Source organism: Notothenia coriiceps, unplaced genomic scaffold, assembly GCF_000735185.1.
Source record: "Notothenia coriiceps isolate Sejong01 unplaced genomic scaffold, NC01 NC01_scaffold00003414, whole genome shotgun sequence".
Taxonomy (NCBI): Eukaryota; Metazoa; Chordata; class Actinopteri; order Perciformes; family Nototheniidae; genus Notothenia; species Notothenia coriiceps.
In genome coordinates this window covers 196715-215277 of record NW_011336115.1, presented here as the reverse complement: position 1 = coordinate 215277, position 18563 = coordinate 196715, and the positions used below count along the sequence as shown (strand labels likewise).

Sequence of the window (18563 nt, the reverse complement as noted above, 5' to 3'; positions counted from 1 at the left end):
CGTTCTATCATTTTGCTCAGCATACGCTGTTACAACCTTTTATTTGCCTATACTCGCCATAAACTGTTACTCAGGTTGATCCCGCCCCTGCCCCGCCTCCTGTTTGTGTTGTCTTGCTTCTAAACCGAAATTTTGGCGCTTGGTAAGAACCGGTTGTTTGTCGCTCCGCTGTGGTGTGAATGTGTTTTATGCTTTATCAGGCTCTAGGCTCTTGAACGCAGCCCTGGAAAATTGTTATGCCACCCTTATAGATTTGGAGACCGATTTGTTTTTGTAAGAACGGTTTCCGCTGTCACTGCCCGTCCCTGAGACCCCTGTTTTAGTTTGTAATGTGTTTGTTTCTCGTGTGGTTACTCCCCCCTGCACTGCTGGTCTGCTCTGTTTCCCACTTGCTGCCATAACGCAACCTTCCACTCCCAGCGTCCCCTTTCTAAAAACAAAATGTTACGCTCCACCAGCTGATTCCTAGTCTTGTTTCTGGGTCCCCTCCAATACATGAGGACACCGACAGTGACTTGTGCTAGCGCTGAGAATCAGAACGATAAAGCACGTTATCCTACTCTAAAAGAATACATTCTGGCAACATAAACGAATCTAACTTGCAGCTGAAAGTGTTTTAAGAATAGTTTAGGGCATGAATGTGTTCTAACAATTTTATCAAAAAACTTTATAAAAGGTTATTCCAAGCATTTAAGATGTTTTTAGAGAAGTAATCTACCTTTCAGAAGAACTTCTGGGAACAACAAAGACACTGCAGCTGAAAACATTTTAAGAATAGTAGGGGCATAATGTTCGAACAAGTTATCAAAACATTTGAAGAATGTCATCACAAAACATTTTTTAGAATGTTTTTAGGAGAACGTTCTCCTACCTTTTCAGAAGAACATTCTGGAACCAAAATAAAGACTTCCAGCTGAAAATGTTTTTATAGTAATAGTTGTGTGTAGTGGATCATGTCTAACACATGTATCAAAACATCGTTTAAGAAGCTTATGAAAAACAGGTCTTAAAAGGTTATCAGGACAAACATTTTAAGGATTGTTTTTTAGAGAACGTGTATCACCTTTCAGAAAACATTTCTGGGAACCAAAATAAAACTCCTGCGAAAACATTCCTAAATAATGAATGGTAACAGTTCTCTGTAATGATTTAGACCAACAATCTCTAACTGTGGTATGCAATAGATTCACTAAACAAAACTAAATCACGAACCACAATGCAAATAAACTCAGGTAGCAATCAAAATTTATATCATAATTAACATATTTATGAGGGGGACAGGGGATCAAAAAATGATGTGAGCCTTCCAATCGTATGTATGAGCCCTTTAGATCTTCATAAATAAAAATGGATTTGTAGCTGCAAACGTTTTTTCTTAAATAAGGAAGTCCTCCTTTTTCTTTTTCTGTGGAAGCCTTGCCACAGCTGCCCATCCTGTTGGTGTCGGCTGTTGTTTCGTTTTCTGGCTCGCTTTAACTGTGTGCGAAGGAGAAAAACAACAAGAGTGAGTTCACAGTATCAACACGTTGCGGTTACCTGTGGAGACGGTTCCACATTGTAGTCCAAGGGTGAACAATAGGGGGAATCAACACAGACTGCAACTCACCACAGTAACATCCACTTTGGGGCTTCCTCCACTGACCGTCTTGCGCTTACATCGTGACCACCGGAGCGGTGGCGCTGTTAAAAACCCTGGGGTTGCACTGATAGCGGATGATGAGCTTGACAGGTATCTTCCCTCTTTTACCAAACATATGGGAATTCTCCACCTCAGCGGGGCGCCACAGGATACTCGAGGGAAAGATGTGAGAGGAACGGTGCCACCCTGTGCGATGTATTCTTGTATTTTCAGTATAATAGTTTTTTCAGATAGTAGGGCAATACTGTGTAATCAGGGACCAATCAATCAATACGACAATCTAGTAATTGTAGGCAGAACCTTGGGCATAAAGCAACCACAGTGAGCTCCCGCCTTAAAAATCTGTTAAACCACCGATTCCCTCGGGGGCAAAACAACCGACAATATTTCACAAACTGTGTCTTAGGGCCTTCTTAACTTTTAACGAAGCTATTAAATGTGTCATACCCACTTAACGGGCAAGAAACTCCAGCTAACTGACGACATGAAGCAATTATTACCAACAAAACACGAACTCTAAGCGCCCCTCTTTATTGCCTAGCGAAAGCATCTGCACAAGCAAGATATCATATGAAAGCTGAGAATGTCCACAGATTCCCAATGGTATAAGTTCATCACTGTATCATCACTGTGCGACCTTCGCGGCAGCGAGCAAGATAAGAAAACACACAACTTCACTTTACGGAGCCAAAACGGCAAATACGTTTTACATTTGCTGTTTTCTGATCAAAAGTTGTGTTCAATGGCATTAAAACGCATATAAACGCTGCTGAAGGTTAATCCAATGTCTCTGGGTCACTTTGAAATGATTACTGATAATCCATCATAACATTTTGTCAATAAGAGTAGTTTTCATATAGAGTGTATGAGAGCTGTAACCCAGCTTCCGGTTTACCGATGGGTTCCAGAGTTATGGCAAATACACCCAAGTGACCCCAGAAGTGTTTTGTTTTTTTCTAAACCTTTCTTATAAGGTCAAATTTCACTTGTTTTGCATCAATCTTGATACAGGGTACTTATTATAGTTTGGATTCCTAAAGCTTTTAGTCTACTATCCCATCATTCAACGGTGTTTTTCACTATAAGTAATGTTTTTTTTGTGGACGGAAACTATAACTTAATTTGTTTTACTATGTTCAATCTGAATTTACTTTCAAATTAAAACATTTATATTGATTCTGACGTTTCTTCATCCAACTCACAGGTGTAGCATTGCTTTGAGAAAATAAATTATTAATTTACCCCTTTTAGAAGTGGAGATATAGTCATTTGTTCTGGGCATGTCATTTTCGAGCCTGAAACCTGAAAAACAGGCTTGGGGCTTAACAAAATCCAATGGGTTTTTGCCATCTGATTTACGAATATAACGCAAAATAAGATAACACACATTTATGATACTTAAACGTTTTGTTCAGAAGCATAGTCTTTACATATTGACAACACTTTTTGATTTTGAAGCGTAACTGCAAATGCAAGAATTAAAGCCGACGTTAGGCTATAAGCGAAGTATATCAGTCTCGCATAACTTCACATCAGCAACCTTAAGCTAAAAGCGGCTAATGTTCAGCGTGATGATAGTAGTATAGTTGACTAATTTTGTCACTTTTTCGCAACTGTCTTTTTATGTTTTTATGCCATATAAAGCTTTGGACATTTACAAGTGGGGTATTTTATCTTTTAGGTCCAATAACAAAATAAAATGTACCTTTAGCTTGTGTTAACCACAGACCTTATTTCAGGCAGGTACACAAGAACAAGTTAAAAAAAACTTATAGATTTAGGGAACAGGAAGTTGTTAAATGCCAAGTAATTGTACGTTTTTCATTCCTGCACCACTCTGTGTGCTCTGTGTGAAGGAGTTCCCTCATACCTCTGCTGAAATGATGGAGAATTACCAACTCTTGAGCTCTGGGACTTCTTTAGCCTTTTTAGCTTTTTTCTTTAGTTTTACCTCACATTTCCAGAAGGATTTTTTTCAACTAACACGCTTTGATAACTAACTAACACGCTTTGATAAACAGAGTATGCCACCAAATTTACCAAATAAACTCTATACAAAGATGAAATGAATGCATATGGGCAGGTTTCTCCCATTTTCCCCGTTAAACTGTGGGGTTTCTTTGGAAGTGTTTCCTTGTATGATGTGAGGGTCTAAGGACAGAGGGTGTCGTATTGTCACTGATATTCTGTACAAACTGTGAAGTCCACTGAGACAAATGTAACATTTGTGATATTGGGCTATAAATAAACATTGATTGATTGATTTATTGATGGCACAAAATAAAGTAAAACAGCTTAAAAAACTTCATTAAAGATGTTATTTTTTTCTCTAACCAACATACCCGGGCCTTTCTTGCAGGTGAACGGCAGGCGGTAGTTGCACGGCACGTCATTCCACTGGCCGTTCTGATGCCAGATCATCACCACACAGTCTTCTCCTGAGTTGAAGTAATTATCAGGTTGGTTCAGCTTCCAATTCTCGTATTGCTTAAGAAGAGAAGGAAACCATTACTACAAGTTGAACTCGGACACAGAGAATAGGTAAGAAGGACCACAACGTTTAATTTGAAAAAATATTCTGTACTGTACTCTGTACGTAAGCAGGATATGATCTTGTTTTTCATTGTTCTCTCACGTTCCACATGTCCAATCTACTTCAACGCCTTTAGAGAGAAAATGTCCCAAATATGTGCATGACTTTCCCTTCTTCCCTATTGTTGCATCTCTCTCCTTCTCCATGATCCTCTATCCTTAAGGCGCAGTAACACTGTGTGCTACAACGCATCATCTATAATTCATTTCGATGAGGAAACAGGTGTTCTGATACAGAGGGCTACAGCAAAAAAATACAAGGTTGCCAGCAGCAAAGGAAAACCTGGCTCATGGTGATACAAACAGTTTGTAGATCATCCCACTGGTCCTGAAGCAACAGGCTTCCACCATCACAGCAACATTTTTTAATAACAGTGCCGAGTTATATCCGAACACATTAGTAATTAGTTTTTGTGCTTGCACTGGTTTGGTAATTTTGTGCCTTCAGATAAACCTTGAGGTGAGGTGGGTGGAGTGGTGCAGCTGTTGTTTCTATTTCAGACCTGATGATGAAGTGTGTGAATTTGCATTAAAATGCTCAGAAATGTTATCACAAGTGCTTTGTTCATTTTAAACGCACGTCTCTAATAAACTAATACACAGTCAAATGCAAGTCAATATAGAAGCAAACAGAAATTCAAATGTAGACTCTAAGGTTGGATTAATGCATAAATAATAATACGTATATAAGGAATATGATTTAATTAACAAGAAAGTAAAGCAAATTAAAAATAATTACTGGATAATTTAACATATTTAAGTCATTGAAGCAGAGACATATTATTAAGAACAATGGGCCCTTTGTGAAAGAAATGTAGACAAGAGGCTCAGGCTGAAACATTACTATGAACCACCATTTTCAAGATGTTAAAGATACACAAAATGTTGTTAGCTTGTCTTTCTTGGTTGTTTTGCATGTTTGTTGTTTTACTTCTTATTGTAGTTGTTTTGCTTGTCTGTAGTTGTTTTGCATCCATTTATGGTCATGTTACGTCTCTTTTTAGCTGTTTTGATTGAATTTCCTACCAAAGTAGAGTCATGTAGAGTAGAGGTCACAAGTAGACTTTCATTTAAGGGGTTAAACACCAAACTATACTATATTTGGCTCTGACTATATCTAGTCCTCACTCACCAGTGGAGTGCCATCCGTCCAGCGGAAGTCATTCACTACGGTCTTGTCATTCAGCCCGATCCACTGGTAGTCCTGTCCGTTTGCTGCGGGAGAAAAAAGTATATTGAGATCTTGGTTTTAAATTGTCTACATCTCTGTGAACACAAACAAACCACAGCACATTGTGCACTCACAGTTGACAAAGTCCTGCTCCTCTGGGGTGATGATGCTGGCCAGGTGGGCGTTCATGTCCCTGCACTGCTGCTCTGCATCCAGCCATAACTTTCTGTCAGAGAAGTGTCGGTAGCAGTTCCCCTGAAACTTAGTCCAACGGTCTTCACACTGCTGCTCATCTGCAGCCGCAAGAGTCATCATTCATTTAATGTATGGCATATTCATTTCAATATTCAGTATAGTTTAGTACATGTTTTCAATTTGTAGGCCGCCGAGACTAACATCCACAAATGGGTTTTAAAACTAAAGCACAGCATCAGATGATGAGAAGCTCTTATGTATTCTTATCATTATTTCTGCTATCTAAGCGGTATTAGTATTGGAGCAGCTGATGAAGTGCTTGATATTTTTCATAACCCATGTAGTGTTTCAATTATACATATTCAGAAATTGTGTTCAGTGAGAAGCATATTTTCCCATTATGATGTCCTCAGTTTCTTTTGGCTTCCAGTGCAAGTCTGACGATGGGCAGCGTTTTCCATTCTGACAGAACAAACGTCTCAATGCAGAATGGAAACTTATTCATAAGCGGAGCCCTGCCCAACAGTAAAGCAGGAGTGAGTTTTTATTATTACATTAGCATTCAAAGGCTTCATTCATTCTCTTGCCGTAATTACTTAAAGGATCAGTTCAACCAAATTACAAGATATATTTCCACCTTTTGTCCGAACACCTTGACAGCAGTTTTGATAGGGAGTATTTTATATCAAATAAATTATCCCTGTTACAGTTTTACAGCATGTATAATGTTTTATGGTGGGTAGGACATTCTTTAATAAAATACATCATGCAGTTGGGTTTTAAAAAGTAATTGTCTCTCTTCATTCAAACTTGGTAATTTTTCGACATTTCTTTTGATAATGAAGGCAGATCTGCATCTCAAAATGTCATTATTTAAAGATGTCATGCTTGTCTGTTACAGTGGACTCTGGGACTATTTTAGATTTAATGGATAAACCTCGCTGCGGGGAAACGGTGGACCTAGTGGCCCGATCGGAGTGGGCCAAGTGGTACATTCCTCCCGAACGTCCCGATGGCCATTCCGCCACTGGATGTAATGCTTGGATACTACTGTAGACGTTAGCACTAGTTAGCCAGACATGCTATCGTTAGCCTCTTTCTTTCGACAAACAATCAATTTTTTAAACCTGATTTTTTAATTTTTTTAAATGAATTAACACTACAATCCATTTCAAGTTTAGCTCTTACTAGAACCACATGTTTATATTTTTTGCAAATTGACATGATGACAAACTTGACAGACCTGCCATTCCTTTAAAGGTGTGTAGCTACTGCATGACAATCAAGAAAATGGTTTCCCAAAGACTCAATTGTTCAGTAACTAATACTGCATTAGTAGACGCTTCTCAGGTTTTTTGTGATTTGGATGAACCAACCCTTTAGTTTCTTTTATAGCTTTTTGCCCTTTAGAAAACACTGTCTCCTGGCAAATTTAGGACATTGCAGCAGGTTGGCATCTTCGACTTCTGGACACCAGGACTCCTCATAGAGCCCCAGCCAGTAATGATGCTGGTGATGATTAGTATCTCTCTTTCTTCAGTTGTTTTTGAGGGGCTGTTGTTAGTTTAGTTATAAGCAGAAGCGGATCTCATACCGATCTCACATCTTTCCCCTCCGTAGCTTGGCAGGCATAAGCATTTGTAAGATTCTGCACTCTCCACACAGGTGGCTCCATTGGCACAAGGGTTGGGATGGCACACATCTACCTCTGCAAAAAAGGGGGCGGGTGAAACTACTGTTTAAGCGTAGGGTGGGGATGGGAAGTTGCCCAGCAAGGTAAGGGAGTAAAAGCAGTGATAAAAGGAATATCACACCTCAGGACTGACAAGTTATTGAACAATACTGTAGGCAGCTGCAACCTCTGATGCAAACTACTTACTGCAAACAAAATTATAATCCATGTTCCTCTGTTTTTGATAAATCCTATTTTCAGGTTACCAAATGATGAAACATGCTGAAATATATCCCAAATATGTTTTTATCTCTTCCAAGAGAATACATTATAATTATTATATCTGCAGTAAGTTTATGTTTGAATCTGTAGTTAGTTGCAGCAGAAGTATAGTATTCAAATTCCAACAGGATGAGATCACCCATATGGTGCCAGAAAGCACATATGTTGCCCCGGGTTTAGCATGCATACAGCAGAGTGGAGGCGGCGCACTGGCACAGCAAACCAAAAACAACATAGAGGCTGAAGACTGTGATTACAACGAGTGAAACAGAGGCTGTACAACCTCAGATGCAGAGCTGATGAACATTTGACAAGGACCCAAACATTCAAACTGCCACACAAACACAGAGACACATAGCACGACACAGACACAATATACAAACAAGAAATCAAAGAAACACAAAACATTAAAGTAAAAATGTGATGCAATACATAAGAACAGAACAGCAGGGAGGGAAAGAAAATATTTAGTTGAGTCTAGTAATACATATACAGTCAACATAATCCCACCAGTTGAATATATCTGAAAGTATTGATTAATAAACAGAATGCAGACCAATAATATAAGACATGCAAAGTTCTGAACAACATACATGTAGATACAGAGAAATGCAACTGGAAAAGTATTTTAAAACCTAACATCATCTTGTATTTTTCAAAGAAAGAAAGGAGAAGAGAAGAAAATTGCAGTCGCAAACATTGTGGGACTTACCATGGCAGACAGCAACCCTATCCTCTACTATGCATAAAGAAGCACCACAGGGGTTGGGTTCACATGGGTTAAAACCTAGAAAACAGGTCCATTTATTTAATGACATGTGCTTCTTTCAAAAGAAAGATGCATTAGTGTTTCATCAGATCTGATGTAGCAGTTGCCCTCAATTTTGCATATGCCGCAGCATTAGCGATTTAAATGCACCCTCACTCTAATGTTCATTCAAATCCATTTTATTATAAATTAGTTTCTGTTTATTTCTACGCTCTAGGATGCTCTTACGCTCTAGGATGCTCTTACGCTCTAGGATGCATATACTTAACAGGCATATTGCAATAGGGCTGTCATTTACAAAAAAATTATTCACAAGATACAATATGTTTGTGTTTTAATTCAGTACTGTACGTTTTCATTTTATTGGTGTGTTGATGAGATGAGATCTCAAATTTGCCAAAAACAGAACACTGAACATAAAATGACGAGTCAACCTGTAATTGATCAGATGTCCATCTTGTTAAAGCTAATGAAGTTATATTGCCCTTGCACGGTACTAAGAAGTCTAAACAGACATTGTAGATTTCTGTAAAAGCAGGTTTAAAACCTCCAGCCCAATGCTCAAAGGGCTGTAACGTACGCTATATTGTGATAATTGAACATTGGGCTGTCAATGGGTGACTGTCCATTGGACAGAAAGCCTTTTAGTCAAACAGACATTATCCAAAAAAAAAACACAACCCATAATAATCATTCCGAAAGGGCCATTAAAGCCTAGCTACATATACTCTGTCCCTCCATTTCCCAGAATGACACTGTTGAAAACTGTTGACCTACCCTCCAGTGAATCAGTTCCTTTCACAAAGCCTGGTGTCTGCACAGAGGTTGGTGAAGTTGCGGTAGGAGGGGCAGCCAGTCCTGCGGGGGCGAGTACAGAGTATGGAGTTCCATAGACGTCAACAGGGATCTGAGTTGGTTCCACCAGACCATGGACTTCCTCTGGCCCCATGGTGCTCTCAGTCAGTGCCCAGTTACTGGATGGTGAGGGTGGCATCACCGTCGGCAGATCCCCAGAGGAAGATCCTGAAGAAGAGCCACTGGCTGTGGATAAGTGGTTGTCTCCAGTGCCAGAGGACAAACCACTGCTGCTACTGCTTCCTTCTCCACTGTACTCCACTGATCCGTCTCCAAGCTCCATAGACAGTGTAGTGTCTCCGGATACCTCTGACGTAAAATCCCCACTTAAAAATGTAACACTGCTTTCTTCTCCGCTCGTTGAGGACTCAGATCCAGACATTCCCGATCCAGAACCCGAGATAAGACTTGAGCTTCCAAATCCAGACAAATGTCCACCACTTCCCTGTCCAGAGCTGTACACTAATAAACCAGAGGCTTCCTGCTCTCCAGAGGATGACACTGTTAGGTCGGTGAACCCTGACCCAATAAAGGTCACGCCTGAGGAGAAGAACCCAGAGCCACTTCCAGAGGCCGAGCCACTGAGATCCCCACTGATAATCCCAGACCCTGAGATGTCTCCAGAGCCACTGAATGCCAGTAGGCCTCCACCAAGCTCATACTCCTTGTTGGTAGTAGAGATAGACGCATCGATAAATTGTCCATCTATTAGTAAGATCTGTGAGTCTCCACTTCCCGAAAGCTCTCCCAAGTGTCCACTAGCACTTCCTGAAGAGAATCCCGATGGGAAACCACTAAACCCAGAAAAGTCCTGGCGTGTGATGAAACCGGAGAACATGCCAGAAAACTGTCCACTTTCCCCCGAGCTGTCTATGGATGAGTCACTCTCCGTAGAGCTAAAACCAGATTCAGACAAATCCCCGCTACCACTGAGCATTCCAGACCCTGATTCAGATGAAGGGAATATAAAGATCCCTCTGCTTCCTTCTCCAGCTTCTTGGAGTCCTCCTGAAGCTGAGCCCTCTCCAGATACAATGCTGTCCATTCCCGAAAAAACTACAGTGATGCCGGATCCTTCACCACTGAGAGCTGACCCAGAAGCATCTGCACTGTTGAAACCTGATGCCCCACTTGGCAGCTTGGCACTGCCAGATAGTTGTCCAGAACCGGATAGGTCTCCAGAACTGGATATGTCTCCAGAACTGGATAGGTTTCCAGAACCGGATAGGTCCCCAGAAACAGATAGGTTTCCAGAACCGGATAGGTCTTCTGAACCGGATAGGTCTCCAGAAACAGATAGGTCTCCAGAACCGGATAGGTTTCCAGAACCGGATAGGTCTCCAGAACCGGATAGGTTTCCAGAGCCGGATAGGTCTTCAGAACCAGATAGGTCTCCAGAACCGGATAGGTCTCCAGAACCGGATAGATTTCCAGAGCCGGATAGGTCTTCAGAACCGGATAGGTCTCCAGAAACAGATAGGTCTCCAGAACTGGATAGGTCTCCAGAAACGGATAGGTCTCCAGACCCAGACAAATGACCAGATCCAGATAAGTGTCCAGAACCAGAAAGGTCTCCAGAACCAGACAAACGTCCAAAGCCAGAAAATGCTCCAGAACCAGACGATTCTCCAGAGGTAACATGATCACCGGAACCAGACAGGTCACCAGATCCAAACAGATCTCCTGAGTGACCACCAGAGGCACCATTAACGGCAGACCCCGAGCCAAATTCTGCAGAGCCGGAGCCAGAGCCCGAAGTCTCCACAGGAATAGGAGCAACAATGGAAGGAACAGCTAAAATGGTATAGAAAGAACAAGTTAGGTCCATTGGAAATAAAGACATTTGAAAGTTATTTGTTATTTTAAATTATGGCTTACCAGGTTTCAACAAATCAGTAATTGATGTTAGGTTAAGGAGGGCTGCTTTGATATCTGTGATGTTAAGTCCAGTTTCATTTGCAATCAGTAGAAAATCCGCTGTAAGAATTAAACAAAAAGATAATGCTCAATGAGTGATGAGGAAAATGACAATCCAGAATGAGCTTGTTTGATAACAGTCAAGTGTTTACCTCTAAAGCAGTATGCATCAAATCTGGCATCAAGTTCAGGGGAGCCTATCTGGTCGGGGTGACCGTGAACAGTGTGTATTCCTGGTTTCCCACCCCCACACCCATTACGGGGTTTGTTGATTGGATAACGAACGCTGCGATCCACTAGCCAGCCAGCCTTGTCAAAACCCATTTTCCAGGCTGCGTACAGCTCTCCAGGGGAGGCTAGTACTGCGTTCTGCTCTTGACAGCTAGAAGAAGCTTCATCATAGGTGAGACCCTCAGCGGAACCCACATGGAAAACCTCCCCTGTGGAGCAGGAATGTCAATATGGTGAACAAGATAGAAAACAAATAAGTCTCTGGGCTTTGCGATAAGTTTTCTTACCCTTGATACCATCAATGTAACAGTACACATCATATCTCTCGTCTCCTGGCCTTAAACCATATGACCGAACTCCAGGTAGTTCCCCTAGATCTCCATCACACTTTTCTCGAGGGAAAACAATGGGATACCTAAAAAAACAAAACAATTGGTGAATTTTTTATTGGGACAAGAATCTCTCTACCTGCTCTGAAAATACATTTTGTTTTTACCTTACAGTCTGGTCCAGTAACCATCCAGCATCACACTGGTGATATCCAGCCTTGTATGCTGCCTGCAGCTGCTTTGGGGTGGCTATGGAGGCTCCAACACTTTGGCAGGCCAGCTGGGCCTCGACGAAGGTGAAAGCATAGCGGCTGGAGCCTGAACGATAATGGAACACCACACCTGCACCGAAAAACAAGGGACATCCTCATAAGGGACACCAAATGGACTTTCTATATGATGCTACAGTCGTCCAACCATGCATTAACAGTTATATCACTGACCAGTAGGAGGCATCACAAAGCCTTTTCCGGGTTCCCTACGTGTGTCGGGTCGGGCGGTGGCCGGCTCTATCAGGTCAACCACCAACTCAGTGACGTTTGGTGGCTGAGGTAGCGGCAGCTGGATAGGGCTCTCTGTGAAGTCCACTTGGGTAGGCTGCTGAGTCTCCACCTCTCCAACCGCCTCACTCTCTGTGGTTGTCCTCCTGAAGAACACCTCTGGGCTCAGTGTCACCGTAGTAACACTCAGCAAACCACTTCCTTCTTCTATGATGCCTGAACCTTCCTCATCAGTGGACTCTGAAGGTGATAGAGAAGGGAGTAGTAAGACATCTTTGCTGTGGATGTCGCTATGTTTGGTCATAAGTTGTGTTTTTTTCCATGGTTATCTAATTATCTCTTAAAGGGTCAAGTCTCTTTAATTAATAAAAAGTTCACCAGCTTTCTCCGCCAACCTAAAACTGTTTATGCTTAACTTTAATAAGCGGGAATTAAGTCTGCCTGCAGACTCCTTGTTACTGCTGAGAGTTCATTCAAAGAGCACAGTTTTGTTTTTTTGTTAATCGGAAAGTATAACCTTTTACTATCAAAGTTCAATCTCTAGGCATGAGGATATTTAAGTAGATTACGTATAACTGATATTGAGCAGAACAGTGCTCTTGGTGTCATTCTTTCTTAAGATGATAGCTTACCTGTATAGCAGAACGCATCGTAGCGAGACTCGGGAAGTGGGTATCCTGTCTGGTTGGTGTAGAGGTGCACAGTTCGCACCCCCAACAGACCCCCTCCACACTGCGGCCGACGGATGTTAATAGGGTAGCGGACGCTCCTGTCTGCCAGCCAGCCGGCATTACAGACATCCATCCCACCCTGCCAGGCCAGGTACAGCTGACCAGTAGTGGCCAACTGAGCTCCCTGACTGGAGCATGCAAACTCAGCCTCAGAGAAGTTGAACTTTTCTGCGGCAGCAGTGTAGAAAACTCTCCCTGTGTGTGATAAGAGAGGTCAATAACAGTCGAATAGGAGTTTAAATTACCCAAACCTGCAAATGCACAGAATCAATTACAATCAGCAAAATAGCAGTGTTCATCGCAGCATACCTGTCATCTTCTCAGTGAAGCAGTAGACATCATAAGTCTTATTGAGGTCTCTCACTCCGTATGTCCTGACCCCAGGCAGCTCCTCTTTGTCGCCATAGCAGTTCACACGAGGATCTCGGATCGGGTACCTTTAATTAAATGGAGATACGTTTTGTATGGTTGGGGTCTTAGAGAACCAGGGCAGAACAGGTGCCTCATAGATGGTTTGATAAACCAACCTGGCGGTCTGGTCGGAGAGCCAGCCAGCGTCACACTGGTGGAAGCCATCATCGTAGGCTGCTTGAAGCTGTTCAGGTGAAGCCATGACCGCACTGTTCTGCATGCAAACTGCCTTAGCCTTTTCAAAAGTTAAACTGTAGCGGCCAATGATGGCTCGGTAGTGGAACACCATACCTAGAGAGTAAAAATAGGACTTGATTTTAGCCAAACATTAAATACTTGATGATCGATACAACAAAACTTGACATAATGCAGAAATCCTTCGAAAAGCTGAACAACCCCCCATCACTTGAAGGAGTAATGGCAACACAGTTTTCACCGCCACTTGAGAAGATGTGTTTACTTGTCCTCTAGATGTGGTCTCTTCGCAGTGAGTAATGACACTTTATAGATCACATCTACAAATATTTGGCAACCAATCGGAGGAAAACATTTTTTGATGGATAATAGGATTTCTTTCCTCTGGCTGCTTATTTTCATACCTTGAACCTGCACATGGACGATGTCGTGGTTGTCCTCGATGCCATGCTGAACCTCACAGCGGTAGACTCCTGTGTCACTGGTCCGCAGCTCAGATATCTTGATGCTAGCATCTGTAGAAGTCATGGGGTAGCCCACCAGATGAACTCTGTCCAGGTAGCTCTCACTGATAAGCACCTGTCCTTCCAAGGCCACTAAGATAGTCGTGACTTTTTCTTTAGTGACGTGGCTCCATTTGATTCGATGAGCGAGCGGAGCGATGGAGGGAGCTCCTGGGTCTGGGACAGTGTGGTCCTAACGTGAAAAAACAAAAACCCTATTCACCGCCAATTTCAGTCCATTCTCAGTACACGAGTATAACCTCTCTTACTTATTGCAAACAAGCTAATCCAAGAACATTTGACATATTTACACATCGAGCAGACAACATTGGCTTTGAATTTCGAGTTGTGTTCTTGTTGATTTTTTGAATTGAAGTCTATTCTTCTTTCTACTCTGGTTTTGGTTTACACCAACTCCTGAGAAATGTCTGTGCTGTAGAGTTAAAAAGACCCTATTAAACATTTTGGGGTTTTCCCTCTCCTAGGTATTTGTGTATGAAAATGTTGTGCATAGGCTAATATCCCAAAGTCCCCTCTGGAGGGAGTTTCTATCCCGCCCCAGGGATCATTAGGGCAATAAGTAACCCCGTTTACATGTCATGTCCTAATTTGATTAGGTGTTTCCAAGAAAATATCCTTTATATTGTGCAGTGAATATTTAGATTGTGTGAATGGTGGCTTTGTTCACAATCTGAGAAACCAAACCAAAAGTGGAAACCAAACCATACTGGTTAGATTACACACCTCAAAGTAACACGGTAGCACCAACGTTGCTCCCAGTAGAGGACGCTGTGGCTCCTCCAGAGGAATGCTCACGCTCAGCACATCCTCTGGGTCTGTGGAAGAGATCAGAAAGACTTTCTGGTGAATGCACTCCAAAAGTTAGACATGGTAGTATCATCAGCATTGATGAGAAGATGACAGTACACTGAATTTAAAATAGGACGTTTCTACCACAATTTATCCTTTGCAAGAAAACTCTTATAAATGAATGAAATTATTAGATGCCCTTTATGAATATGCGTTCTTACCCATAAATGAGTGCTCTTCATAAATGTAATCAAATGATGCCGAGATGACATGCAGACTCACAGACAGCATCACAATCCACCTTATCATATTTTATCTGGAAAGAAAATAATGGAAATTAGCAGAAATCCAAGTTAATTATATTATATATTATTATTAGTAGATTATCAGGTAGTATTGTGACATATAGAATCAATCATAGCGATGTCATCTAAAATATCATAATTTTCTACAGGCTTAGATTTAAGTTAAATTTGGCTTGTCTCAGAGGTCTGATTTCAGAATCAAATCCAAAATCAATCACTTGGTGAAGCAGAATTAAACAATGAAATATCCAGAAGTGCAAACCAAAATCTCTTTCTACACACTGAACACATGGAAGCTCTATATAAAGTTACATCTCTTCATTGGAAAAACATGATGCTGAGTACACCAGTGTTCCTGCAGTTATACTGGCATGAATGTCTGCTCTGTCCTGGTCCTGACAACATTCTTCCTCACTGGGATTAGGACTGGGATCATAACACTCAAATTAGTCATTTTTCCTAAAGTCTGTCTTGTTTGAAGTCAACCCTTCCACCTTTAGAGTCCCAAACAGACATGAATACAGTTTTCCTCCACACAGCTTCACAGCAACAACATTTCTCAAGGGAAAGACTCAACCACACATCTCTGCGATGCGATTACAACACTCGCTAACAAACAACGCTCTGATTTTCTCACAGGAAAACAAGGAGCTCCAGTTCTTTCAAAATAAAATGTTTTGCTGTTATTCCATCAGAGTAACCCTTCCTGCTCCTCCCTCCTTCTACAGTGAAACACTTTTTCCAAATCCAATTTGTTTATTTTTTCATATCCACACACGTCACAGGGGAACAAATGATCACATATTATAAAATATGCTACAAACATCTTGATATTTTAGTCTCGGCACAAGCATTTGCTAAATCTGATCAACCTGAAAACATTTGCTAAATTATACATTAATATGTACTGTTTGTGTGGCATTAACCATGATTGAATAACATATTTGATTGCTCTTATGCATTGTAACTTATTTTTTACTCTAGTTGAAATTCTCCTTGAATTATTTATTTACTTTTTGCCTTTTGCTATCTTTACTTGTGCTTTTTTAGGCACCGGAAAAAAGGTCTTACATGATGATTCATGTTTTACATGAGAACACAATTTTCTTTAAAAGTTAAACCATTACGGAGACATTTCTGTTTTTATGGGCTCATTTACCATCTAGCAAGATTCAAATCTAAACATGATGACAGTTTCTGGTTGTTTTCATCTAATTTGATTGAAACAGTATCCACACAGTCCTGATGAAGCAGATCAGATTGGTATTTGAGTTTGTGAAAAGTAACTCAACATTTATATGTTTATATTTACTGTTTCAATATATACTGCTCCCAATCTGTAGAGTTCATTTCAAAAGTACTTCGTTTTGTAAGTGCTCAAATGCAATTTTATTTTAATTTTTTTAAAGATTACGCACATATTCAAACCATAACTCAGTGTTATATTGCTAATTATCTTGTTATATACCTTTTAGGAGGGTTTTTTCCACACTTTAACTTCGAATGCTCATTTATAAGTAAATATTGAATGTTCCAAACAAAAATTCCAAAACAGCCCAAAACAAATACAGAAATCTCAATTGCGAAAAAACAAAACTGTTCTATCTTTGGAAGAAAATGTAAACTAGTAAGCAATTAGAGCAAGAAAACATATTTTCCCAGGATGGAGTTCTTCCTCTTTAACTGCATGTGAGATAACACTACTGCAATGTTATCTCTGATAGTAAAGACAGCAGATGAAGGAATATAAAACTAAAGATAAAATGACACTCACTCTTAGACAGTCTTATAATAGTTCTTGTAAACTCTACTGAGCTGCAGAGATCCAACACACTTTCTAAAACCTGAAAAGACTGTCACAAATATATCCTGGAGGAAAAAAACCCCCTCCCTTTATTCTACTTTTGATGTTAAGATGAAAGTTAGCTTTATTTGCAAATAATGTTAGTTTTGTTGTCTGTTTGGTTTTGTCCATGTTTGGATTTTGCCCAATGGAACTAAATCTGAATTGACAGTGAATTTGACTTGAACATGAAGTGGTTATACTGTATATACCAATACAAATATGTGATTTCCTGTACAACAGTTGTTCAATAAGAAGAAAATAAATGTTAATTGGTGAAATAAACTGGAAGCTTAACATAAAATGTGTTCAGATATACATAGCTTCATGTTTTAACTAGGGCCGGGACTCGATTAAAAAAATTAATCTAATTAATTAGAGGTTTTGTAATTAATTAATCGAAATTAATCGCATTTTTAATCACATATAAATATTTGACCTGAGAACAGTGAGAAGATGTCAATAAAGTGTGCCGTCACACAGAGGTAATTTGAATTGCTTACCGAGGTCCAATGATCCCCAGTCAGGGCAACACACTCGGCTTTCTCCAATAAATTCTCTTTATCTTCCTTTTCATTGTCATAAAGCTGCTGGATTCTTTTTGTCACTGTCTTTCTGCATGGCAGCTCNCCACTGCCCTTAAAGAAATTTATCAGCCAGAAACAACGGAGAGGAAGGCTACTTTGCGAACAGCTTTAAAAGCCTTACGAAGCCAAAGTAAACCGTATTTTTCTGAATGTTTCGCATTAGGACCTGATTTCGCTTAAAGGCTGGTATTATTCTGTTGATTTTCTGCAATGCTGTTAGTTTCCTCAGTTATCGCCTATAGGCTACAGTATGTTCCTTTAATAAAGCTTTGATTAATTCAATTAATCATTTTGTTTCATACATTTTCGTAACAATTAAGGGCTGGTGTGTTTATGTTATTCCTATATCTGTGTATGTTATAGCCTAGGCGCTATTAGCGCCCTACGTGTCGGTTCCGTAAACAACTACGAATCTTAATTGTTACGAAAATGCTATGAAAACAAAATGAAATAGATGAATAATCAAGATTGTATTGTAAAAAGCGAAATGACTAAGCTGTGAGTTTCAACCCCCCCCCGTATGCCCTCCCAGCAAAAATATCTCCGCCACCCCACCCCAGAAAATAGTTCCCGACGTCCCTGCCCACCCACCCAATTTGATATTTTGAAATAGAGCTCTAGGCCGATTTCTCGAGCGGCAAGTTATGGTGGTGCGTACCGTAAGTCCTATGTCCTACTCGAAGGAAATCTTCAGACAGCGTAACAGTCCAGGACATAGCGAATACCTGCCCGTATATCCTTTGCTCATAGGACCCGGGGCTGAGTACTTAAGACTTGAAGAGTGCTGCCGTGCATATAGCCAAGATAGTCCTTTTTGTTATACGTAATACTTGCAGAAACAAATACAACAAGAGCGTGTGCTTCTCTATCGCCGTACGCGTTCCATCCAGAAGAAGAACCTGCGTTTTTGTTAAAACAAAATTCCCATCCACTGGGCCACCAAAGCGTCTCATCAGCTTGGCTTCGTCATGATTTGACTATGTTCACTGTGGTTTGTTGTTGTCTGAAGTCATAAACGTAAATGGT

At 40.7% G+C, this 18563-nt stretch overlaps 2 protein-coding genes across 3 annotated transcripts in view; one reads left to right on the top strand and one right to left on the bottom strand.

The window, feature by feature from the left end:
- Nucleotides 1-1652: 1652 nt before the first annotated feature.
- LOC104941499 (aggrecan core protein-like) lies at nt 1653-15044 on the bottom strand. Its single transcript, XM_010766605.1, has 16 exons — nt 15024-15044; nt 14737-14865; nt 13894-14185; nt 13411-13585; nt 13193-13320; nt 12785-13078; nt 12096-12392; nt 11820-12021; nt 11558-11738; nt 11165-11527; nt 10270-10969; nt 9098-10120; nt 5537-5716; nt 5364-5446; nt 3978-4126; nt 1653-1791 (listed from the first exon to the last, which is right to left on the bottom strand). Exons 1-16 carry the CDS (start codon nt 15042-15044, stop codon nt 1653-1655), a joined length of 4356 nt encoding a protein of 1451 aa, XP_010764907.1.
- The window catches only part of LOC104941495 (inositol hexakisphosphate and diphosphoinositol-pentakisphosphate kinase 2-like), a 39571-nt gene continuing 25023 nt past the window's right edge, over nt 4016-18563 (top strand). The window contains exon 1 of one of the 2 annotated variants that reach the window (XM_010766598.1): nt 4016-4098. The gene's annotated coding sequence lies outside the window, so the exon portion shown is untranslated. The remainder of the gene's footprint in view (nt 4099-18563) is intronic. The other variant, XM_010766600.1, reaches the window with a different exon arrangement.

Bases quoted from the DNA above. Each gene is read 5' to 3' on its own strand.
- LOC104941499 (XM_010766605.1), bottom strand. From the start codon at position 15,044: ATGAAGAGCACTCATTTATGG. The intron at 14,866-15,023 runs GTAAGAACGCAT...TAACTTTTGGAG, and splicing joins TGAAGAGCACTCATTTATGG to TGCATTCACCAGAAAGTCTT. The intron at 5,447-5,536 runs GTGAGTGCACAA...TTTCTCCCGCAG, and splicing joins GGAGCAGGACTTTGTCAACT to CAAACGGACAGGACTACCAG.